This window comes from Notolabrus celidotus, chromosome 9 (assembly GCF_009762535.1).
Source record: "Notolabrus celidotus isolate fNotCel1 chromosome 9, fNotCel1.pri, whole genome shotgun sequence".
NCBI lineage: Eukaryota > Metazoa > Chordata > Actinopteri > Labriformes > Labridae > Notolabrus > Notolabrus celidotus.
Genome location: NC_048280.1, coordinates 14,911,864 through 14,937,016, shown reverse-complemented (window position 1 = coordinate 14,937,016; position 25,153 = coordinate 14,911,864). Strand labels below are relative to the sequence as shown.

Genomic DNA, 25,153 nt, shown 5'->3' with positions numbered 1-25,153 from the left:
TAGGCGCCTTAGAATAAACAACAGCAAAGGATGAGGGTTTACCTGCAGCTGACCCTGATAGCACACACAAACACACGGCGACAGAGGTGTTCACTCATCGACTGGTGCCTCCCCCAGCATTGAGCTGGCCCAGTGTTGACCTCTTCACCTGACCCCTAGGGATTTACTTAAGTCAAAGGTCAATCTGGTTGGATTGTCCCTTCAGTGGCCAATTGCTCTGCTTGAAAGACGGGCCTTTGCTTACATTATTGTTTTCCAATAAACAGCAACCAACCAAAGGAAAAGATTGCTTGCTTGATTTAATGTCTCTTGTGTGTTCCAGTAACCAATTTCTCACCTGAGAGATCAGCCTGAGAATGGACAAAGTGTAAGGTCCAACAGTCAAGAATCCAGGCTTGACTGAGAGGGGGAGTTTAACCCCTTCTCTCTTCTTGCCCAACAGGCTCAAGTGCAGTTTGAGCTATGCAGAGGAGGAGGAGGAGGAGGAGGAGGTCTAGAGAGTGAGGTGCCTCTGGCTGTGCCTGGTTCAGCGATGCCGTGTCTGTGTGGCATGTGAGACATGCATTCACTACTCTGTGGCAGAGCTGAATAGAGTTAGAACGGCTCTCCAGGCATGAGAGACATACAGACAAAGAAAGAGAAGGAGAAAGATTCAAAGAGAAAGAGAAAAGAGGAAGGCTTTCAACTGACTATGGAATTTAGTTTGCTCTTCTGAATAGTTTTTTCTTGAAGAAGTTCTTTCTTACTTCTTTCTTCCTTCACACCTGCCCTTCATCCTCCTCTTGTATTCCTTTCCTTAACCTGTGACTGTACCTCTTGTCTTTTGTGTATTCTCTTGCTTTGTGCTTCTACACTCATGTAATGTCTCTTTTCTCCCCTTCTCAATTTTACACTTTCATTTCCCAAGCCAGGCCATAAAAACTCATATCTTATTTACACTCCCCTTATCTAGATACATGGTGTTTCCATTGTGTTTCCTGTGCTGAAACTCCCCAAGGAAGGCTAGCTGGCTCGCTAGCTCTCCGCTCTCTTCACCCAGTGCTAGCAGTCTGCATCCAGACCTCAGGGGCTATCACTGTTTCTACATTTAGAGGCTCTGTGTTCACCACTGTCTGGGAGAAGTAGAGGAACAGGACTTGGCCTATTTGCTGTGGTGTCTTCTCTGAAGTTTTAAAAATGAGCCTCACCCTGATGTTTTCCAGGCATTGAGAGCCATCCTGCAACTTTTTCAGGGACTGGCAAGCCCTGCCCTTCAGATATTCATCTGGTATTGTTACTTTTTACATGGTAGTCATTTAGCTACTGCTGTTCACTGAATGAGCATCTCAGTGCTCAGTCTTGTGCAATGGAAGTGTGGCTGTATGTCAGTAAGGCTATTATATATCACACCCATCCCATGACCATGAAGCCTCTGAGCAAATGCTGATAATATCAGAGCCTCCCGTGTTACCTCTGCAAACTCCAGTGATCATTAGGTAATATCTAAGCCTAGGCTTGGGCAGTGTCCAAAATCAACCACAACTCACTATACTGTGCACTGTATAGGAAAACTGCCATCTATATAGTGCACTCATTGTATCCCACAATACATTGTGAAGAGCATTGTACAACTGATAGATTCTAAACAAGCAATATAAACCATGATGCAATGCAGTGCAGTGCAAAGGAAAGTGGTTGACAAACGAGGGGATCACCACCAGAATAGTTCATATTTGGTGCCAAAATCAAACTCTTATATAAAGAGTAAAGTATTTTAGCAAAGTTTGTGGTATGAAATTATGATTTTATAAATTTATTGAAAATGCTTTGTTTCATATCAGCTTATTTTTTTTACTTTTGTGTAAATACGCTCAGTGTATGGTGTGTATAAGCCAGTGTATATGTTGCGTCAGTGATTATCATTCAGCGTTTGGCGAGGTTGCATGTAGTATCCAAAAAGGGTTTATTTATTGTTGTCACTATTTAGCCCACTTCATAGTGTCCACTACATCGAACTCACTTGGTAGGGAGTAGGGATTGTGTGTGATTTTGGAAGCAGTCTTTGTTTTCTGCACCCTGGTTAACATTACAGCCTATTTTATACTTACGCATTGACTTCCATGCAGCCCTGTGCCTTTGCATAAGCATATGCATGCAGACTGACATGCAAAAATCTACCTACATGTTAGAATGACCAAGATGGCAAGCCCTACGATTTGGTCCGCTGAGTTGCATTGTATTTCCAGAATCACCATATACAGTATTTTCAAAATCAATCAAATTTCAATAAGTCAAAAGTCAAAGTCTTCTTTATTGTCAAATCTGCAGTATGCACCAGACATACAGAAGATTTGATATTGTGATTCTCCCTCAGACCCTAGAAATGACAACAACAGACAAACATAGATCAACAGTATTTTGGCTGTACATGACATGTCCTCTGACGTCTCCTCTCTTTTCTTCTCTGCAATAAGTGCAGTATGAGCAACTGCTGCTCAACATTTTTCAGCTCCAACTTCAATTTAATACACTCAGATTCAGTCACTGTCCTTTGCATGACAAGCAGAGAATATAGCTGTACAGGATACTGCACGATGAAGAAATAGAACGCACAGAAAGTATATAGTGCTCATGACAGCGTTGTCCAATATGGTGTTGCTACAGAGTCACTTCAGAAGTCTAAAACAAACCTTAACAGCTGACTAGCAACTTGAGACATAGGGAGTTAGAGTTGAGAGACGATATATACAGTCAGACTGTTAGCTGTGCTCACATGCTGATATTTTCATAGATATTAATGAATGGATACATTTTGGTTTTACGACATATGTTAGGTTATAGGGTTATTTTTTCACCAAATGTGTTCTTCCTGTTTTGTTCAGGGAGTGTTTCTTTCTTGCATATTTTCTTATACTGTTAAGGCTACAAACATCTTGTCCTGCATCTACAGATCCAGCCTTCATACACAAATTACACAGGCTAAGTCCACATACAGTTAAGCCCAAAATTATTCATTATTCCCTGGCAAATTTTCACTTAAAATTACTTTTATACAACCAGTACATTTTTTCTTGATTGGAAATGACACAGGCGTCTCCTAGAAGGTAATAAGACGACGTACAAGAGGCATCATTGTGGAAAAAAATATTTCTCAGCTTTATTCACATTTGAACAAAAAGTGGCATGTCCAAAATTATTCATACCCTTCTCAATAATCAATAGAAAAGCCTTTTATTGGCTATTTACAGCAATCAAACGCTTCCTATAATTGCTGACCAGCTTTTTGCATGTCTCCACTGGTATTTTTGCCCATTCATCTTTAGCAATGAGCTCCAGCTCTTTCAGGTTGGAGGGTCTCCTTGCCATCACCCCCTCCACAGATTCTCAATTGGATTCAAGTCCGGACTCTGGCTGGGCCACTACAAAACGTTCATATTTTTGTCCACTAACTATTTCTTCACCGCTTTTGCTGTGTGTTTTGGGTCGTTGTCATGCTGAAATGTCCACTGGTGCCCAAGGCCAAGTTTCTCTGCAGACTGATGCTGTTGTTGAGAATCTTGATGTATTGTGCTTCTTTCAGTGATTAGGTTCCCTGGTCCATTGGCTGATAAACTAAGCGGAGAAATATTTTTTTCCACAATGATGCCTCTTACATAAGAGACGTACATCGTCTTATTAGCTTCTGAGTATCATTTCCAATCAAGATAAACCTTGCTGATTGAATAAAAGTAACTTTAAGTCAAAATTTACCTGGGGTATGAATAATTTCGGGCTTAGCTGTATATCTATTGGTGTGAACAAGACCTGTATCCCACTTGAGGTTGAATTTGGGCCCTTTTTGGTAAATCCTTTGTTTTAGGCCTTTGCTGGCCAAAAAGCTGTGACCCATTTGTATCATTAGAGTCTAGTTGAAAATTAGAACCATAGATCAAGTTTGTTTTTGCCATGCTCTCTCAGGACTTAAGCGCAGGTGAAGTTCAGATCCATCATTGTGTTGTGACCTGGCACTGTCGTGGAAGGCTGTCTCCCACCGTGTGTTATTGCTACCCTGTCTGCCTGCATTCTTGCCCAAAAACTACTATCTGGCTGCCTGTCTGTCTGGCTAGCTATTAGCTGGCTAGCTGTCCCTCTTGGGTGGCTACATCACCTCACCTCCTACCCCCCTCAGCCCTGACAGCCCGGCCCAGGGAGACATGGGTAATGGTCCTCTCTGATGTACAGCCTGACTCAATTGGACTGGATGGCAGACACACGCCTAAAATAACAAAAGGAGGGGGAGAGAGAGGGGTGGGGGGGTGGAGAGGGAGGAGGGAGGAGGGGGGAGGGAAGGAGCGAAGCGATCGATAAAGCAGGGACACATTGCCTAATAAAGATTTATTCCTTTTTTTTCTCCTAGCCATCCGCCTTGGCAGGGCAGAGAGGGGGGTGGGGGGAGAGAATGTGATTAGTGGACTTCTTCTCCCAGGGTGCCTCTGCTAGCATGTGCGTACGCGTGCACAGCAGTATGTATGCCCTGATGCATTGTGTGTATTTTTGCATCACTTGTGTGTTTATCGCATGTGTCCCTCCCGAGAGCAAAGGGGGTTAAAAACAACCTCTGTCGTTTGTTCTGCCGGCAGCGGCACTAGCAGCTGCAGCTGTGTCCCTGCCTCTCTCTCTTCCTGTCAGCTAATATTTAGTTAATCTTTGGTCTGGGACCTACGGGACTGGCCGGAGCTCCTGGTGCCCCATCCATCTCGCACTGATCTATATTCCATGCTGGATCCCTGTGCCATTAACCACCACCGAGGGGAGGAGAGAAGGGGAGGAGAGAGGCGTAGAGGTAGAACGAAAAGGAAAGGGCAGATGGGTGCAGGGAGAGCTGTAGAGAGACAACAGAGTGATGGAGAGAAAGCAACACAAGGAGGAGGAGGGGGGTTGTCTATCATCGCAGCATTAAATGAGAGAGAAAGGGAGGGGACGAGGTATTATTCCAGCCATGCACGAAAAGTTGCTCTCAAAATTAGTCTTGCCCTAATTTTAGGGAAAGCTGGATAAAAAAAGAAGGGATGCAAGAAATGTGCAAAGGGAGGCATTTTTGAGGCATTTTGTTTATTTTTGGAGTCTATTTTTGCTTTATCAGGTAACGCCTTCGAGTCTTTCATACAGAAGAGAAGCTGGAATTACTTTAATCCTGCTATAAAGAGAATAAGCAGTGCAGAAGCTTCCACAAAAAAGTGTTTAACGTTGAGGATGAAAAAGTGGCGTTGGTGGTGGAGCAGGAGCAGGAGCAGGAAGGCAGAGATGTGGGAGTTAGTGATCTGTATGCAGAGAGTTGGCTACTTCATTGATATGCATTGTATAGTTATGAGGGGGTCCACCTGCGAAGGCTCAGAGTGCTGAGTCACTCACTAACGTGCAGACTAAATGCTTTTATCCCAGACGCCTGGTCCATCTGAATGGAATATAATAGGCCATAAAGTGCTTTGCTAGCAGTGGCTGCTTGCCCCATGGCAAACCTTGCCCCCCGCTCCCCTACTCCAAATCTCATTTCAACACTTTTATGGAAACAAAGCGTGCTTTGCGCCGTGCTTTGATTACAGTGTTGTTTTTTGTCCTGTTTTCTCTTCTTTCCATCCCTCTCTCCTTGTTCCTCCTCATGCAGCCACAGAGCGCTCTCTCGTCTCACTTTAGCCCCTCAACTCTCTCTGCGTTCTTCCCCCTCCAGTCATGTGTGATCCATTTTGCTGCTGCTGAGTGTGTGCATGTATGTGTACGTGTGTATGTGTGTGTATGTGTGTGTGTTTGTATGTGGGGCACCTGTTTGGGATCTTGGTGTGTGTTTAGGGTCATGCCTGCAGGTCGAGCGTAATGAATAGCAGGACTGTTGCTGAAGCACAACTGGTTGAGGAGGAAAGTAGCCAGAGAATAGCGCACCAGTGACGGAGGGAGAAGAGGAGGAGGATGGAGAGATGTATGAGCGGACAGAGGGAGGGAGGGAGGAAGGGAGGGAGGAGAGGACTGAGAGAGCAGGAGGACCAGCAAGAAGGGAGGAAGAGAAGAGTGGTTGCAAAGCCAGTGAGCCTTAACCACCTTCTGTCAGTCTGTCTGCTCTCGGCGCTGTTTTCTCTCTCATAGGAATCTAATGGCTTTTCCACTGTCCTCTTTCCAAACCTCCACCACCACTCTCTCTCTCTCTCTCTCTCTCTCTCTCTCTCTCTCTCTCTCTCTCTCTCTCTCTCTCTCTCCCCTTTCCTCCCTTCTTCCTCTCACTCTCCATCCCCTTTCTATTTTTTCTTTCGTCCTCCTCTCCATCTCTTCTCACTTTCCGTTTCTATGCTCAAACTCTTCCCCTAAAGTCTCTGCGCAGTCTTCCCCCCTGCTACCTCCCCTCCCTTTCTCTCCCTTCCAGCTGCTGGCCAGGGGAACAGCTGACTAAATCTAAAGCTGGGGCCCCTGGCTCTGGCCCTGGCCCCAGCTCCACATCCCTCCCTCCCGCCCTCCTTCTCTCTCCCTCCCTCCTCTGGCCTCTAGCCCTGGCTCCTCTCTCTGCAACCCCAGCTCAGCCCTGGCCCTGCCTCTGAGCCTGGGCTCCAGCTCTGCCTGACTCCCTCCAACCATCCCCCTCTATCCCACTCCGGAGCTGAAAAGCCCCAGAACCACTCTCTTTCTATCTCTGTTTCCCTTCTAAACCTGCCCTCTCTCTCACTCCCTCTCTCTTTTTTATTTCACTCTATATTTCTTGCTAATTCACTTGCTTTCCGTCCTCCTCTCCTCTCTGCTCTGATGGGCTGTAGCTGGGCCCCTGGTACTGTCCCAACTTAGCTGGACTGAGGCCTCATCCAGGTTGGCTGCAGTTCAGTTCTCTGGCTCCTATACCCAGCCTCTCCAGCCAGGCATCTTTCTCTCTCTGGCTACCAACATTAGCGACTGTAACTCATTGTGGCTCGCTTTACTCCAAGCCACGTTTAGCTTGTACATTTGGTTGTTTCTGGCTCAACGATCCCCGCTGAGCTCTCTGTACCCTCGTAAATCTCTTTGTCTTCCTGTATTTCCCTTTAACTTGTGCAGACAGGCTCAACATACGCTCTGCACACAAACGCATTCGAGAGTGCGAGGCGCACAACAAATGATTGGCAGCAGGATGGTGGGGGTAAGAAGTGAAAAGGGGAAGTGGGCCTTGTCACTTCTCCAGGCAAGCCGGGGGCTGGAGTTTGATCGCTGCCCAGGGAAGGGGAGCCTTTGTCCCCCCTCTGCCCCTCCTCCCTCTCCTAACCTCTGTGGCTGTCAGAGCAAGGCTGCAGGCTCGTGTGAGTAGGTGCAGGCCTAGGTTCTGCCATCAGACGTAGCCCACAGAAGACACCTGTCAATGCTCTTCCTCCTCTCTGACACGCAGCTGTACTGAGCTGAGCGACAAGGGGGCTGACAGGATAAAGTTCAGAGAGCACCCCACAGCTACAGCGGGATGTACACACACACACACACACACACATTTCCCCTTTGTGTGGAAGTGGGACGAGGAAGCCCAGGCAGGAAGAAGCAGAGTCAGTGTGTGGTAACTTCAGAATCTTCTGGTACACCTCACAAGTGCTCACAGTTTATTATTCAGCCCACTCCCTGTCTGTCTAATGCCCAATTCAGCCTTTGTCGTTCATGCTTTCTTTGTTGTTCTGTTTTGGTTTTCGGTGCTTGTGTTGTGTGTGTGTGTGTGTGTGTGTGTGTGTGTGTGTGTGTGTGTGTGTTTGTGTGTGTGTGGTGGGAAGAAATTTGGTAGGAAAAAGCAGCTAAAAAGTTTCTTTTGGAGTCACGTTTCCTCCCGATGACTGACAGACCTGGCGCGATGAAAGTGAATCGCGACGTGCCGCAGACTTCAAAGGTTCCTGTGTTCAGCCGTTTATTGGCAACAACACACAACAACCTATCTACCCCCCCGTTGTGGATTCTTCAAAATAAGGAAGGAAAACAGCTAGACGAAACAGACACACATGACAAAGAAGATACCAACCAAACAGCTAGAGGGGGTTGTAGGAGGAGGAGGAGGAGGAGGAGGAGGAGGAGGAGGAGGAGGAGGAGGGGTGCTAAATAATCAGACCTAAGCACTGTAACCGAATCGGACTGCTTTTCACAAGCGTTTTCAATCAAAAGCAGCTTTTCTGATGCGCACTGATTCTGAAACCAGCAATGGTTGAGGGGAGAAAAAGTGATGGCTTGAAGTTGTAAAAACTTCCTGCTTCAGGGGGAGCTTTGGCTTGACACAGAGGCTTTTTTTGTGTGCCCCTTTTTTGTTAGTGTGTGTGTTTTGTACGGTCCACCACAACAGTAATTAACTAAGTGTAAAAGCTAAGATGAAGTAAGCCGCTTGGTTCTGCTCTCCTAACCTTATAGACTCTCTTTCTCTCTTCTTCTCTCCTCCTCTCCTCCTCTTCTATTCTTCCTCTTGTCCAGGATGGCACCCATTGACTGCCACTGACCTAATTTGGGCAAATTTCACTGACCTACTTCATGGGTGAATGCTGACTTGCCCAGAGGAGGGGGATCCTCTTGCTCACATACACATGCACAGATATAATGTTTTCTATCCTTATGATTAATATTCAAACCCACAACCTCTTTTTACCCCCTCAGTTTCACCCCCCAGTCCCCTGTTGAACCCCCCTGTCATCGCCTCCTTCGGCATTCTGGCATCCTAAATGAACATAATGAGGGAGGAGAGACGTGCGCTAGAATATAAACAAAGCAGTTGTCCTTTGTTTCATGTGGTCTCAGAGGTGACATAGTCCTTCACTTTGCAAGTCTCTGAACAGACATAATCAGCGTAATTGCATACAGATATGATTATTTTTCTGCCGTCTATGAAAATGCTAATTTGAGCAAATTTGATCAAACAGTGTTGAGATGCTCTGAGTGTGAGGACAATTGCCGTAATTTCCTCAAACACATAGATGGATAGTGACTAATGTAAGTGGAGGAATTAGGATCCCTCAGGAGGATTGGCATCTTTATCCCACTTTTATTTAAATAAATTGAAGCATTCTTGCATTCCTCTTGCAGATTAATTCCTAGTCGACTGGACACACACGATCCTCAGGAGGTTTTTGGGATAAGGTGTTGTCATAGTCAGATTAGCTTTGCCCTTTCTAACATGAGGATGATTCGTAATAACTTCTCTGCCTGCAGCCTCCCACGAGAACATTGTAGCTGGAAGCAAGTCTAACCTGATTCAGTGTTTTGGTCACGCTCATGCATTATTCTTTGCAGGCTTTTGTGCAGTCATGCTTGTGTGTGTTTGTGTGTTTGAGGAAGAATGAGAGAGGTATTTGTATCTTTGTTTCTATGTGTGTGGACCTGCCCGTCTTCGTGTGTGCTCGTCTATGTTCTCTCAATGTATGCAAGGTGTGTGCCCCCCGTGAATGCAACCCATGAATGCAAACACACACACACATGTACAAACACGCTCGCACTGGGCAGACATGTATTGTCATGGCAACCCATACAGATGTCAACAAAGGAGGCTGCAGGGTGCACATTGTCTCCCTCTTGTCCAGCAGGGTGCAATTTATCTCAATGTAGCCATGAAAGGCGGCTATTTACATGAAACAAGAGCTGTTTCTGGGAAATAGGGGTCTCTCCGAAGGTTTTGATGTCAGCTGCCTGCTTTTAGCTTGAGAGTGGAAACCTAAACCATCTAGAGAGGGAGAGAGAGAGAGGGTGAGGAGCGAGCTGTAAACCTACTAAGAGAGTTCACTTCCCTCATGTGGCTGCTGCTCTTCAGCCCTCAAAGTCTCTCAGCGTCCCCCCCCCCTTCAGCGCACTCGGAGAAGGCCAAGCAGGAGTAGCATGTGATTGCAGATGCTTACAGTTTGCACAGAGTAAATCTAACCCCCTTGCTTTATAGCTTATCCTTAAGAGAGTGGTCCTAACATCAACGTCAATATTTACAGGAATAGCCCGCAGGCAGGAGAATCGACCACCACGATTCAGCAGAGACTTATCCAACCTTTCTCTTGCACCCCCTCCATCTCTTCTCTCCTCTTCCCCTCACTTGTCTTTATCCTGGTTATTCCCGTTCTCTGCAGCAGCCCGTCGATCACGGCGCCAGGTGGCTGAGATGTTTGTCTTTGGGTTGCCTTTGTTTTCTATTTGTGTGTTGTTGGAAGGTGCGCCCTGTGTACGCGTGCGCGGCATCTCCTGGCTTTGACACAGGCTCAGCGGCTGTTTGAGAGATGCTGGATGACGCGTGTCAAGTGATATTAGATGTGAGAGAACCTCCTCTTCCTCCATCCTCATTCACTCTCCCCCCCCCCCCCACTCTGTTGTGCCCACCCCCCCTCTCTGCCATGGACTGTGTCTGCTGTGGTTAGTGTGAGCGGTGACACTTTTCATTGGGGTTTTTAGGGGGGAAGGCGCCACGTCTGATGCACGAGGCCTCACATTTCTGTTTGTAGAGCGGACACTTTGGCCTACATAAGCTGCTGGAAGGTCAATGGATACACAGCTGAACTGACACGGTGTGCACGTAGCACTATACTTACCATATTACACATGCGTGTCATTGTTTTCTTATTATCCAAACAGGTCTGTGTGAAGGTGGCTAGTGTGTGAGCTTCACGGTTGTCTTTGGCGATGTTAATGCTTCATAATTACTAATTAATGGGTGTGTGTTTTAGTGGTGCTTTCTGTTGTCTTTGTCTTCAAAGAGCTAAATCAAGGCCAGCCTCACACACCCTACCTGCCTTTTTAGATTTTCACTTAGGATGATGCTCATTGTGTTTTCGAGAAAAGGAAAATAATTACAGAGTTTCTCAGCTGCTGCAATGAAAGAGGAAATTGACATGCAGAAGGTTAACCTACTTCCTGGTGAGTGTGTCATTTCTCTGTGGTGCTCGTGTGTGTCTCACTTTGTGTGTATCTGTGTCAGGTAATAATGTGGAAGTATGAGTAGTGGGCCAGTGGTGCTCAGCGCTATAATGGGGCAGCCTGAGTCAGGAGGGATGTTGGGGGATGTAAGGTAGGGGGGGGTTACACCAGGATGTGGTGAACAGAGAACAGCGGGTGTGACCTCAGTGACTCCAGGAAGGAAGGGGTTAAGCACGAGCCGGCAGGCCTGCATGGGCTGCGTTACGCAAACTGGCGGCTGGCTGGAGCTGAAAGGGGAAGTGCTGAGCTCAGAGGAACACTGGCTCAGAGCCATCGCTTCCCCCCTCCCTCCTCTGAAACCACCCCCCTCCCCTCACTGCCCCCCTTTGCCTCCCCCTTCCCCTGGCCCTCTTCCCCACCTCCCCGCTACAGCTGAGCACTCCCCATGCTTCCCACCGCCAGGCGTGGTGATGTGTGTTTGTGTGTGCCTGTGCTGGAATGCAGCTTCCCCCTCGGCTGGGGCCTGTGTGTGTGTGTGTGTGAGTTTGTGTGTGGGTGTGCACGTGTGTGTGTGTCTGTCTGGAATGATGCCTCCCCTTGTCTAGTGTGTGACGTCAGTACACACAACGGGTCAGCTTAGGGCTAGGCAGCATTTCTGTGTGTGTGTGTGTGTGTGTGTGTGTGTGTGTGTGTGTGTGTGTGTGTGTGTGTGTGTGTGTGTGTGTGTGTGACTGCGTGTGTGTGCTTCTGTGTGTACGTCATGGGAGGGGGGAACAGGGGAGGAGTCAGTTATTGGAGAGAGAAAAAGGGAAGAGGAGGGGCTGTTTGTGAGCAGAAGGAGGTTGACTGCAGGGAGTCACTGAAGCCAGTATGCGTGCATGCATGAAGGCATCATGAGTGTGTGTGTGTGTGTGTGTGTGTGTGTGTGTGTGTGTGTGTGTGTGTGTGTGTGTGTGTGTTTGTGTTTGTGTCAAAGGGTGGGGTTATATATATGTGTATCCAAGTGTGCGTTTTGTGAGTGTGTGTCGGTTGACTTTCCAAATGAAATGGGAAGGGCAAAGAGTGTAAGGTTATTTCCTGGCGTGGGCATGTGAACCCAGAAACGCACACAAATTTGTACTTGTGCACACACAGTCATGCAGCAGTTTCAGTCCAGTGCTGTTAGTGCCCTTTTATTTTCATATGCAAATTGTTTCTCCTCACATTCAGCTGTGTTGTTTCCACAGTAGTGGCTTTATGGCTGTGTGCTGTGCTAGATTCACAGTTTCTTTTTTGCTTCATTTTTTTTCACCTTCTTTGTTCGTGCGCTTTGGTGTCAAAACAAATTTCTGAAAACTTCCTTATCAAAGAGATTTAGTGAAAAAAAGATTTATGGGGCAAAGTTCAAATTAAGCAAGAGAAGCACATCTGTAATCATTCCTGACAGGCATGGCAAATGTCATTTCAGCACACTTTCTGCATGCAAATGAGGTGTGAAGACTTAAAAACAAAGCCTGTACCTTATACATACACATTACAAAACAATGAAAAAGTATCAACGTTTTCTTTTTTGGATTTATTTTACACTGTCCTCTCTGATGAACAAAAAACATCAAAACCCAGACTCACCCCCATCATGGAGAGAAGGGTCCTAGCGCTATAATGTCTGGGCTATATAGGTTTGTCATTAGAAAGATACTCAGACCCTGAAGTAGCAGACAATGGCTTTTCAATGGATCCCATTACCTCCTTCTATAGCTTGCGTGGCTCTACTGGGACAGACCTCTGCTAATTACACACATTCATTTCCAGCCAGCTGTAATTTCATTCACACTAATGAACCTTGCACATGGATTGGGATAATGTATAGTTAATGTACAGCCAGGAGACAGAATTAGCAGGCTACCAGCTTCTCCAGTGACAGAGATTTGTTGAATAGCAGCTAAAGGGATTGTTCATGCAATACTACACAGGTGCCATTCTGAAATTACACCTAAAGTAATTTTAGACCACAGCGTTTAATAGTTAAATAGGCATACAGCTTGCTTTGTTTGAACTGTTTTTATAATGTCTAAAATGTATGCCCGTTTGTCCTTTTTTAGCTAGCATAAGCTGAGCAAATGCGTTAGCTTGGAAATCAACAGCTGTCATGATGTTTGTCAAAAACAGGTGAATATTTAAAATTTGGGAGATATAGATTTATTTTTTGCTAAGACTTTAATGATAACATTTATCCTACTTATTGTAAACATTGTTTTGCTGCCCGCAGTCACTTAGCCTAGCATGACTACTGGAAACACTTGGAAATATCTAGCCTAGCCCTGTCAAATGTTTTAAAAATCTACAGTGGGAAAATATAGTAGGACAAAACTAAATGTATTGTACAACAGATGATGTTATTAAGCAGCTTTTTGCCAAAGGTTTGAGTCAAGCTAGCTTTTCTCTCACTGTGCTAAACTTAGCTAACCAGCTGCCAGCGGTAGTTTCATATTTACTGAAAATACATAAAAGTAGCTGTCAACTACCCCCCCCCCCCCCCCCCAAAAAAAAAATCACCAATGAAAATAAAAGTATTTGTGAATTTATAACAGTAACTATTATCTTCTTATCTATTTTTCGTAAATATCTGTGGTGTAATGTTTTGTAGTGGTGCTGGAGAACAAAGTTGTCTATGTTTTTTTGAAGTGTTTGACATCGAGGAAAATAGTTAAATGCGTTTCTACCTAAAGCGGCTAAGATTGAGAAGTGCTGCAGAGACTAAGTGGGTTTGTGTTTGTGATGCGTCTTGCCATAAATCCAAATCAAATTCCATGGAAAGTTTTTCTATTTATTAACAAAAGACTCAAAATAATCAAATACCAAAAAAGATCCAAGTAAACGATGATAATGACGATGGCGGTCAACAAAAAATATTCAAACCCACTTACCCCCTTTGTATGCCTCCCGCCACACAACTGAACAGGTAAATAAAAGGTAAACCACACCCATGAACCCAAAACCGGAAATGAAATCAACCAAAAAAAGGAAATAGTCATGATTAAAAAATTAGACATGAAAATCAACATTATGGCCCCACACTATAAGATTTGTGTCCCTTTTATTATCACAGAATAAGCTTCCGTCATCAGTGAAAAGGCTAGTGTTCGCGTTATAACTGAGATGCTAGTCTTTGACCGAAAGTTCAGAAGTAAAATGTGAAAAAAAGTGGCACAATTACCCCATAAATTACAAATTGGTATACAATTCAGTTACAATCCAGTTTTCTAAGATAATATGTGACATCTTAGAAGTGTAAGTAAGCTTTTTTTCAATCTCTGGAAAATAAGCTCTGTCATCTTGAAAAAATTGGTGCTAAGCCAAGCTAACCAGCTGCTTGCTCTAACTTCATATTTACTCTCATACTAACTGTAAAGATGTGACAGTTGGTCTCATCATCTACATCTCTGCAGGAATGGGACGCTATTCCTTTAAGAGTATATCTCAGGGTCCTCTATGTCATCACTTTAGCCTTTTTTTGTCTTTTGTCCATCACGTCCCTGAACAGGAGCTCTGCTGTCTTTCTGCACTGGTCAGCCTTCTGAACACCAACCTTTGGGATCAGTCAGCAGTGCAGTAACTCCAGCTTTGCCTGACAGGCCCGATCCAGGGAAAATTAGAATCCATTCTGAAAGTGATAGTTAGAAAATTGCAAGTCATTCCTGATGTACCGCATGGCAACTAAGTGGCAGCAGCCCAGTAGTCGACTGTCATTTCAACCGCCAGCTGATGACAACTCCAATCACCCACACTGCCGTCAATGCTCACACACACTCACACATAGATACACATATACACACTGTACTATATTCTTTCCCTCTTCCGTCACTATGATTAGCATGCAGATTCCGCTGTCAGAATCTGAGGAGGAAGTAAGGGCATTGAAATTCATAGAATATCTCAAAACATTAATTTATGCTTGTTTGTGTCTGTTGGGATAAGCATTCAGACAGTGAGACAGTACGTTGGTGTATGTTGGTGCACGTGTGTGTGGATGTGTGGGTGATAGAAAAAAACACAGGGAGGGAAAAAAGGCATTTTGGTCTACCAGAGGGTTTAAGGCATAAACATGGCCGCCTCTGGAGCTCAGCTGTGTTATTCCAGCCCGTCCCACACCTAGGATACGAACACACACACTCACACACGCTCACGCCTGGAGCAAGGTCTCCTGCAGAACAGCATTGATCTTTGTTTATGGTCTCGGTATGGGCGCTTCCTTATAGGACCACACACGCATGTACTCATTGTTACTCACACAGACCTACCCACTAAGATGCTAACAGGCCTCCTATTTGCCTTTGTAGGCTTATTAATTGTGCCAGTTCAAGGAAATGCTCTTTAGCTGTGGGTGGGGATGGAATGGAGGCAGTTTTAGAAATGGGGAATGCCCAGCAATTCTCGACCCTTCCTCGACCTGCTGCTTTTCTTCAGTTGTGGTTCAGATCTCCTTTCAGCAGGGCCTCTCAGTTCAATCCAACCAAACGGATTGGATTCCAGTCCAGCAGACTTTTCTCAGAGGTTTAAGCGAGCTATCTTTGGTCTACATAGAGCAGGATCCCGTGTTAAAGCTCCAGCTACTGCAGGTGGTCCCATCAGGATCAGAGCAGCTCCAGCAGGGCAAAGTCGGATTTAGGTGTTGCTTTCTTGTCTGTCTGCAGCTCATGAGGTAATTTGATTAATGCCAAAGGCTAAAGTGAATCAGTGCCGGCAAGATGGGCCTTTAAATATCTATTTGCTTTCTTTATTTCTCCCACTTTGCTTTTGTTGACTCGCTTTCATACAGGCCCATTTGTTACATCTTTTTTCTTGTACTTAAATCAATCATGTGTCCAGAATCTCTTCCTCTCATAAACACACAAATACGGATGAGTGCTGTCTGAACTGCATGGTGCCATATTAGATTTAGGCGACAGTCACTCATGAACCAATTCAGCCGATAAACTTAATGACCTTCCCACTGCTGGGCCTGAATTTTCTCTATTCACTTGGAATCTTAATTTGATTGCGGAAATATTCGTATGTTGCTCAATCTAATTTACTCCAGTGATTTTGGAACACTAGGCACTTTTGTGCTTAGGCAAGCAAACCTTTTGAGGCCCAGCCTGATACCCTTCGCCTGCCTTCATGTGGGACGCTAAGTCCTGTTTTATAGGGAAGGCGTATAAAGGCGGCATTCTTCTGCCACAGCAGATGTATGTTGAAGGAGTCTCAGGTCTTGGTATGGTCCTGTTCCTCCCTGAAATAAGAGCAAGAGTCCGGTCTTTCTAGGGGCCCTCGATGTAGAATAGGCAGAAGTGGTCCTAGCTGGTCAAGAGAGCACATGCTGGCTTATCGGCACTTATACACATCAAAACTGGAGAAAAAGATAGAGCAGAGGTCTATTTGGGGGAATGCTTTGATGTGAGTCCCCCTAAAGAGTGTGGGTGGTCTGCAGGCCTTTGTGGGATTTGAACATATATATACATACACTAATTCTCGCTCACTCTTTCACACACTGTTCCCACTGGCTTACACAGCTCTACAGGCCAAGTGTGATTTCACCAGGGCGGTCAGAAGGGGTTTCTAGGGCAACCTCACAGAGGCCTTGTTCTAAAAATGGCCGCCATGGTTACTTTGAAAGCCAACCCTGGCCTCTTGAACATGCACAGAAAAGAGCCCTGAGCAGCTCTCGGGGAGGGGGGAAACCAGGCTCTTTAATAGCTAGCACATGAGACACTGAAGGTTTCATACCCACCCAACCAGGAGTCATGGGAGGTGTGTGTGCGTGCGTGCATGTGTGTGTACCTAAACAGTAATATCCCTGTACTCAGTGCTTGGCTAAATTAAAAGGGCATTTTTGGCGTGGGGGGCAGTTTTTGGTGCCCAGACGATTGGACGGGGAAAGGCGAAACTCATTACCTACCCATCTGTCAGAGAGTGAGAGCGAAAGAGCTGTGGGAATGTGGATGGAGAACGGGAGGGAGGAGGGACATGTGAAAAGGGCTTGGAAAGAGAGAGAGTGAGAGTGTCCATCAAAGGGAAAAAAGGGAAACACAACAGACTCGAGAATACGTCTTTTATCACTATTTAGTTTTTCATACTCCATGTGTTTTGGGTTTAAAAAAAGTACCCCGGTTAATTTTCCCTGTGGGAAAATGAAAAGTGCAGCTGCTTTTACGACAGTCTGAAGTGTGTGTGTGTGTGTGTGTGTGTGTGTGTGTGTGTGTGTGTGTGTGTGTGTGTGTGTGTGTGGTGTGTGTGTGTGTGTGTGTGTGAGAGAGAGAGAGAGAGAGAGAGAGAGAGAGAGAGAGAGAGGAGAGAGAGGAGAGAGAGAGAGAGAGAGAGAGAGAGAGGAGAGAGAGAGAGAGAGAGGAGAGACGATGACGAGGATGATGGAGAGAGAGAGAGACGAGACGAGATGAGGAGTGAGAAGAGAGATAGGAGAGAGAGAGAGAGGCGAGAGGAGAGAGAGAGAGAGGTTGTATTAGAGTGGATTTTCTTTGAGCCCTCTCAGCCCCACATGTTTTTTGATGTTCTCTTTTTCTCCCCCTTATCTGGACCAGAGGCACTCTTGAAACATAAGCTTGTGTCACACACACACGCACACAGGACACAAGTGCACAAACACAAACACGCGTCTAAATGTATCCGCATTGACAAAAGCCATTGCTCATTGTATGGTGTTACACAGCTAAATAGGTTAGCTTGCCATTCCACAACCAGCTGCACCATGTAAACCTTTTTGTCTCCTTTAAGAGCAAACGCTGTGTGTGTGTGTGTGTGGTGTGTGTGTGTGTGTGTGTGTGTGTGTGTGTGTGTGTGTGTGTGTGTGTGTGGTGTGGTGTGTGTGTGTGTGCTGTTATGTGTGTGTCTCTCTTTCCCACAGCTGTAGACATATAGGCTTTGATCACTGCAGATGCAAGTGGCTGCCATATTGGATCCACACCCCTCTTCTGTGGATATTGTTAACGAACATGCACTTCCTGTGCCAGCTGGCGTTCTGAATGGAAAAAGCATATCTCCATGGCAATGTTCTGCAGCTCTGCACTGTTAGACATTTGCAGCCAACACTTCTTAGTCCTACAATACATTAACAAACATTTCCTATTTCTGGTTTTGATGGCTCTTGAATTTTAGCATGTTTGCAACAGTGTAGCTTTTTGATTATCTGGCTGGTTAAAACTGTACTGGGCCCCATGTTTGCTCATGTAAAGACTATTTTCCTGGCTGTCTTTTTACTTTCTGCTGTAGGGAAACTGCAGAGAGGAAAAAATAAGGCTTCTATGGCCTGCTTGTTTTATTTTTATACCCATCCTAAGGGCATAGTCAACAGTATAGGCCAGGGTTGTGACCCTGTTTACCTCCTTCTCTCCTTTTCTTATTTACTTGCAGTCTTGGCGCACCCTCAGTCAAGCTCCTTTGACCTGACCTCTGCTCATGCGCCCTACACCCTATTTCCATCTATATCCTATTAAATATTCCCCCTGCCCCTCCCCTTTTTACCTAATATGAAGGCCCAGGAAACACTTTGATATGTGGGTTAATACATGCTTGATATCACAGCCATGCACATGCTCAGCCCTTTGATAAACATATTGAAGAGATACGTCTTTGCCCGGTCCACATGAATTTTAGAGATCTCTCCCGAGCACATAAATGCATTCATAAGCCACACTCTATGTTCTCCTAACCACTCCCATTATTAATAAATGCATGATCTCATGCTGTGGCTCAGTGTGTGCGTACAAGTGCGTCTCTTTCATATGCTCATCAGTGTGTATTTTAGGCTTCTGCCGGGGACCCCGCCCTGCTCATTTATATTCATCCTTGCATAATGACTAGCCGTACCTCCGGATAGCAGAGTCAGGATAAGATCAACATTATATTCCAACAAGGAAGGTTATAATTCATACTGTAACAGACACGCTCACTTCCTCATCTCTCGCTGTGGATCTGTAATCTGGTTTCTGCATCTTGATTTGTGTCATGACTCGGAGGGTAAACGGAGCATAACAGTGGACTGCAGCTGGTCATGATCATGCTCTCATGATAACAGGACACGGGGCCTTTGGCAGGTGACTGTGGCCAACTGAGTCTGTTTCATATAATAGACTCTTCATTCTGTTACTTAATAATGTCATTTACTAAAGGCCACATACAATGAGTTAACAGAGGCATTTCATTCTCATTTATGATGTTCGGGCAAAGCTTGAGGTTTTTAACTCTGTATGGAGATGATTTATGCCCGATTTGATCTTGTACTTACTTAAAAACAAGCAAGTAATACCTTTGATATTGTTCTAGCAATGGCAGTGAAATGTGCTTCCTATTTCAGTTCTTTCCAGTTTGCGGTCCTTTGTACTCAGGCAAAAGAAGCTTCCTATTTATTGATCCTGGCCTGAACTTGCTAAACTAAATATGGCCTGCTATAAACAAAGTTAAATAAAATGTTTTCAAAGTCACATGGTTTAATTTTTTTCCAAACTGTAAAAAAGGTTAAATCAAATCCTAAATTCCAGTTTTGGCATTGTCAAACTTATACAGCAACTGCCTTGACTCAGAGTTAGATATGTGTGTTAGATTGCAGAGGCTGGAATAAGTGAAATGTGGTTTGTGAAATTATGAAATTATACATGATCATCAAAACTGTTGTTGATAGGTTTGTGTGATCAACCAATTCTTTCATCGCTGAATACATTCCAGTTATGTTAAGTATTAGTTGATACATTTACCTACAGAAGCCTGAAGCAGACATGCACATATATATTTACATTCCCCCTGTCTTACCATGATAACGAGTTATTTCAGTTGTTTTTCTCGAGAATCTCACCATAACGCTGGATAATCAAAACTAGTAACCCAGAGTTAAAAGACATAGATATAGATTTACCTTACCTCACTAGTGTGGTGGATGGCAGCATGGCTTGTCATGGTCTGGCCTATCAAAGTGTCAGGATTAGGTTGTTACTTTATTAGGCATTGTGCCTTTGCATTAGCCATTACACCTTCTTTCCATATTTCACTCAGGCTGTATTAAAGCTCTGTCTGTCCGTATGTGTGTAATTTACTACTGGGTAATTCTGTAGCAATCTGGCACCAGAGTTTCCTTCCATATGACTATATTCCTACATATCTCATCCGTTTATGTTTGAATGTGAGGAGTTGGATTTTGGAATTTGTTGACGCTTACTGGATCATTGAAGCTGTTGCAATGCATTTTCTTCTGATACTTGTATCCTCTATAAAGTGAAGCCTAAATAAGGAGATGTCTAAACCTAAATCTGTCTGTTTTCTCTCCCTCTTGTTCAGGTTTCCATCTCAGCGGCACGGTGACAGACCCCGCAACACCCTCGTCCCCGGAGCTTGTCTGCAGCGTCAGCGTCAGCTTCGGACCGCTGCAAAATCACAGCAGTAACATGCACCTGTGGCAACAAGACATCTTCTACTGCGCCCATGTAGTGGCGCTATCGCTTTACAGAGTACGGAAACCCGAGCAGGTCAAATTGCACCTGCCCATCTCGGAAACCTTGTTCCAGATGAGCAGAGACCAGCTGCAGAAGTTCGTCCAGTACTTGATCTCAGTCCATCACACAGAAGTGTTGCCCACCGCACAGAAACTGGCTGACGAGATCCTTTCGCAGAACTCGGAGATCAACCAAGTCCACGGTAAGGAAATGTGTGTGTGAGTTGCTAGGTTGTGAGCATATTTATAACCACGTGACAATGTAGGTGTGTATTCCAGCCTCTTTACTGTACACGTGTATTGACTGGCTGATGAAGGTAAAGTGTGGCAGGATCAATGTTACTCATTAGTGAGATCCAGGCAGTAAAAGGAGACCGTGTGCCTATAATCAACACTATAGACCCGTTATTTACCTCTGAGAGAGAGAGAGAGAGAGAGAGAGAGAGATACAGATATACACAGAGACGAGGAGGTGTGCAGAGCGATAAAGAGAGGAGCACATCTCTCTTATCAATACTGTACTCGCTGCTTACCTTAATAAAAAAGACAGAAACTGAAGGGCAAACAACATGGAGACGGAGGAAAAGAGGGAGCAGCTTCAAAAACATATAAAGCGATATAGTGAGAGTGGATCCCTGAAGTAGTGTTAAAGACGGTAAAAAGGTAGTACAACTTAAAGCACTACAGAATATATAACAAAGAAAAGGGGACTGGAGAGGTGAAAGGAACAGAGCTTGAAACCTCTTTAAAGTCCAGCATGAAGCACTCCATCAGTATAATCTGTAAAAACTTGAACATGTATTCAGATTTGACCATCAATTTCCAGATCCATTCAGTGAAGAATATCTTTTCAGAACATCTTATGTTTTATATTTTTTTACCTGCAGTCTTGACAACACTTTTGTTTTGAGGAAGTTAGAAAAAAAAACCCGGTATGGTCTTAATAATAGAACATACAAATATGTGTGTTGCTGCATTTTTTAAAAAGCAACACAAGCACAACCCAACTGTCAGTTAACAACTTCAGCAGTGTAACTTCAATAGAATGAGAAGCATACAATCTGTTCAGTGTCAGCTTTGGCTGCTTTCACAAAACACACTCACAAACAACACAAAATAACTTCAGATAGTAAACTGGTTAACAGTAGAGGGTCGGCTATATGAGAATAGAATATGTTACGTTAAAGTTGCCACATGTCATTCCCCACTTCTCTCCCTTGTTGCCATCTCCTTCAGTCCTTTTACAATAAAAGCATGAAAAAGGCCAAAAAATAAACTGAAAAAACAAGTTATTTTTTACAGTTAAATTGCCTTTTTTTTCAGCGCTTTGATGAGAGGCTTTTTTTAAGTAAACATTTCAGATATTAAAGGTGGAAAAGCATCCATGTCATTTATGATGGCAGCATGTATGTTCACAAGGTAACAGTGATACAGTAGTTTTAGAAGTGAGAATTTGAGCTGGTAATATGGTCATTGCAATTTTTAATTTCAAATTTTACATGAAATGTCAGAAAACTAGGACAAATGTCTGCGAAAACTGAGGGTGACTAGTTTCTGTTGCTTGTTTTGTCCAATTGATAGTTTAAAACCTAAAGATATTCACTTGATAATCACACATGAGAAAACACGTAAACAAATCTCCATGATTGAAAGTCTGTTATCTGAGAATGTTTGGCATTTTGACTCGAAAGAAAAGAAAAAGCTTAACAATATATCATAAATAGCCAGCAGCTAAATTGACAGTTTATGTGTATATGTCTTCTAGGGGCCCCAGACCCCACGGCTGGAGCCAGCGTGGACGATGAGAACTGCTGGCATCTGGACGAGGAGCAGGTTCAGGAGCAAGTCAAGCTCTTCCTATCACAGGGAGGATACCACGGCTCGGGCAAGCAACTCAACCTGCTCTTCAGCAAGGTTAGACAACCACAACATTCATTCATCCACATAGAGAACATAACAACACACATTACACACATACCAGCTCTGACTGACACATGCACAAGCGCAGAGTTCACTCCAGGCGCACTTGTCTGACCCTGATCTTTCTTGCATCATAAATAAACCCCCCCTCTCTCTCACTCTTTAGTGCACTTGTAATCTGTTGTATTCCCTCATGGAGAGAGGCCGTCTCTGCTCAAAGTAGTCCCAGACAAAACAACTTATTGGCACATACATTAAAAGCTATGCTGCCTTTTAGCTGCAGCTAATTGCAGACAGGAAGCTTAAGATAAAGAGAGAGAAAGAGGTGTGGAAAGAAGAGAGGCTTGCTGTGTGTGCAGCTCTTGCCCGCGATTAAAGGAGTACATGAGGGGTGTGTGTTTCTCTCTGTTGTCGGGTATTACAGACAGGCAGCGTTAGACCAGCATTAACGTGATGTTGTGTGCTATGTAAAGGCTGCAAGCCCAAGCCATTATCTTCCACCCTGCATGGCTTTTACAATGTCTCTAGGCTTCCTGCTATTTGATGCCGGTTATATCCTTTTCAGCACTCACACACTCACAACAGCATATACGCTTGTCACATTGGGATTCCTCAGGTTGGATGACAAGCACCCTTTTACTGTAAATGCATGTGTGTATATGGGTGTACCTGTGTGTGTTGCTTTCTTTTTCTTTTTGAGTGTGTTCTCTGAATGTGTTGCACAAGAGACAAAATATGTGTGCACACTAAAACAAGTATCGTTTTTGTACTTTTGTGTGCACATACCCATAAATCACCATACCTTGTGTTTTTGTGAAAGCCTGCTCTTTTCACTGCTTGTCCCCTGAAGATAAGCCCAAAATATTTAAGATTTGCAGATAAGTTTAAACCAATGTTTACCTGAGTTTATGTCCACATGCACCTGACAGTGGTTGTTTTTCCTGCTGCAAAAAGATGCTGACCAATGTAGTTTGCATTAGATGAGTCCCTGTTGTGTTGGCACAGTGCAGAATCTTCATGTAGAAGAAATATAATGGAAAATAAAGAGGACTCTCGTCTGGAGGTGAAATACCACAGATTTAGACTTTTAGATTTTTTTTTAAATAACTACAACAAATCTGCAAACTTCTGGATTTGAGTTTGGAAATGTGAAAGTAGTTTCCTTTTCTTTTTTTTTTTAAACAGAGTTTTATTGATTTTTGTTTTTCCAATAAGGGAAGAGAATAAATAAAATCATACATCTTGCCTTCAAACCACCATGTCATACCGTACGTTCTTAACAAGGAAAACCCAGCCGCCAGAACCTGTGCGGTGTAACCCACATACAGGTGATCTGGATTGGAGTGTCCACGCCATAGTTCGGTCTGGAACAATGACAGTGTGTTTGTGTGAAGACAGATTTAATGCAAAAGACATATTCATCTGAGGTGCCATTAGCTTAGCGGTTTAAGCAAGGTTGTCTCCCCCCCCCACCTCTTTCTACTCCCCACATTTCCTGTCTCTCTCTTAAACTACCCTATCAATTAAAGGTGAAAATGACCAAAAATGTAATTAAAAATGTAAAAATATTGATATCGTCTGTCATAAGTTGATTTTGGCTGTCTATTAAAGCATGTTTATTAAATATTGTGGGAAGAAAACCTCCACAAAGTGTGTGTAGAACCTTGCACATAACCAGGATTTTCATTTTGATTCAGTGCAATACTATTGATCTCAGTTAGGACAAATGCAGGCACTACCAACCATAACAACTAACCACAACAAAAGATACAGTGTAATACAGAATTCTTAAAATATTATACATTCACAGAACATCAAAACAAAACTAAACTTGGATTTTTGTATTTTTGTTCTTGTACAGCCTCTTTGGTGTGTGTTTCATTTTTCTTTTGTTCTGTATTTAAGTACTTTAAGTACACAAATATTTTATTTACATATCATGCACACATTGGAAACTACACATTCATGTTTCAGTGTGTGCATGCTTAGTTAAATAAAATATTTGTGTCAACAAATGTATTTGTCATGTCTCGTATAGGAATTGTGGCAACCGCTTATAGGTGTGTGTGTGTGTGCGTGTGCGCGTGTGTGTGTGTTTTGTGCATCTGTGGCTCAGTGGTACAGTGGGTCTTCTATACATTGAAAGGTGTTTGGTCTGATTCCAGTTCTTGTCGTCAACAAGTCAAATTGTTTCAGGGCAAGCATGGAACTCCAAGTTGCTCTAGAAATTGCACACATCAGCGTTTGAATGTGATGGTTACTGATAGGCGGTTGGGCACTTTTCATGTCAGCCCCTGCGATCAGTGTGTGAGTTTGTGTGTGTGTGACATGTAGTGTATAAGTGACTTGGAAGGCTGAAAAAACACTTCCAATGTTTGTGTGTTCACAACTCTCTGTACATGTTTGTATAAACTACACAATAGTGTGGGTGTGTGTCTGTAACTGTCCTCTGTGTCTCCTCCTCCTCCTCCTCTTTCCTCTTCCTCTTCCCTGTCTCCGCCTCCTCCTCCGTCTCCTCCTCCTTGCAGGTGAGGGAGATGCTGAAGATGCGTGACTCCAACGGAGCGAGGATGTTAACACTGATCACAGAACAGTTCATGGCCGATCCTCGGCTGGCGCTATGGAGACAGCAGGGCACCACCATGACCGACAAGTACAGACAGCTCTGGGACGAGCTAGGTGAGAGGGAAAAAACACACCCCACACACACACACACACACTTACACAGAGTGACTGTCCTATGTATGTGCGTGTGCGTGCACACACACACACACACACACACACACACACACACACACACACACACACACACACACACACACACACACACACACACTCACACTCCTCCTTCCCTCTATTCACAGGCACGGACAGATTTAGCAAAGTGGGCGATCGAACCCAGACACTGACACAAAGGCACACACACGCATATTTCTTTTTCTGTTTGTTTATTTGTCCTCT

At 44.3% G+C, this 25,153-nt stretch overlaps 1 protein-coding gene across 1 annotated transcript in view; it reads left to right on the top strand.

Moving 5' to 3' along the window:
- Nucleotides 1-25,153, top strand: part of LOC117818432 (zinc finger SWIM domain-containing protein 6-like) — a 52,955-nt gene that overhangs the window by 7,870 nt on the left and 19,932 nt on the right. Inside the window, 5 exon segments of the mRNA XM_034691298.1 lie at nt 20,119-20,198; nt 20,200-20,239; nt 20,242-20,475; nt 22,038-22,186; nt 24,721-24,871. Coding sequence (XP_034547189.1) covers nt 20,119-20,198; nt 20,200-20,239; nt 20,242-20,475; nt 22,038-22,186; nt 24,721-24,871 — 654 coding nt within the window.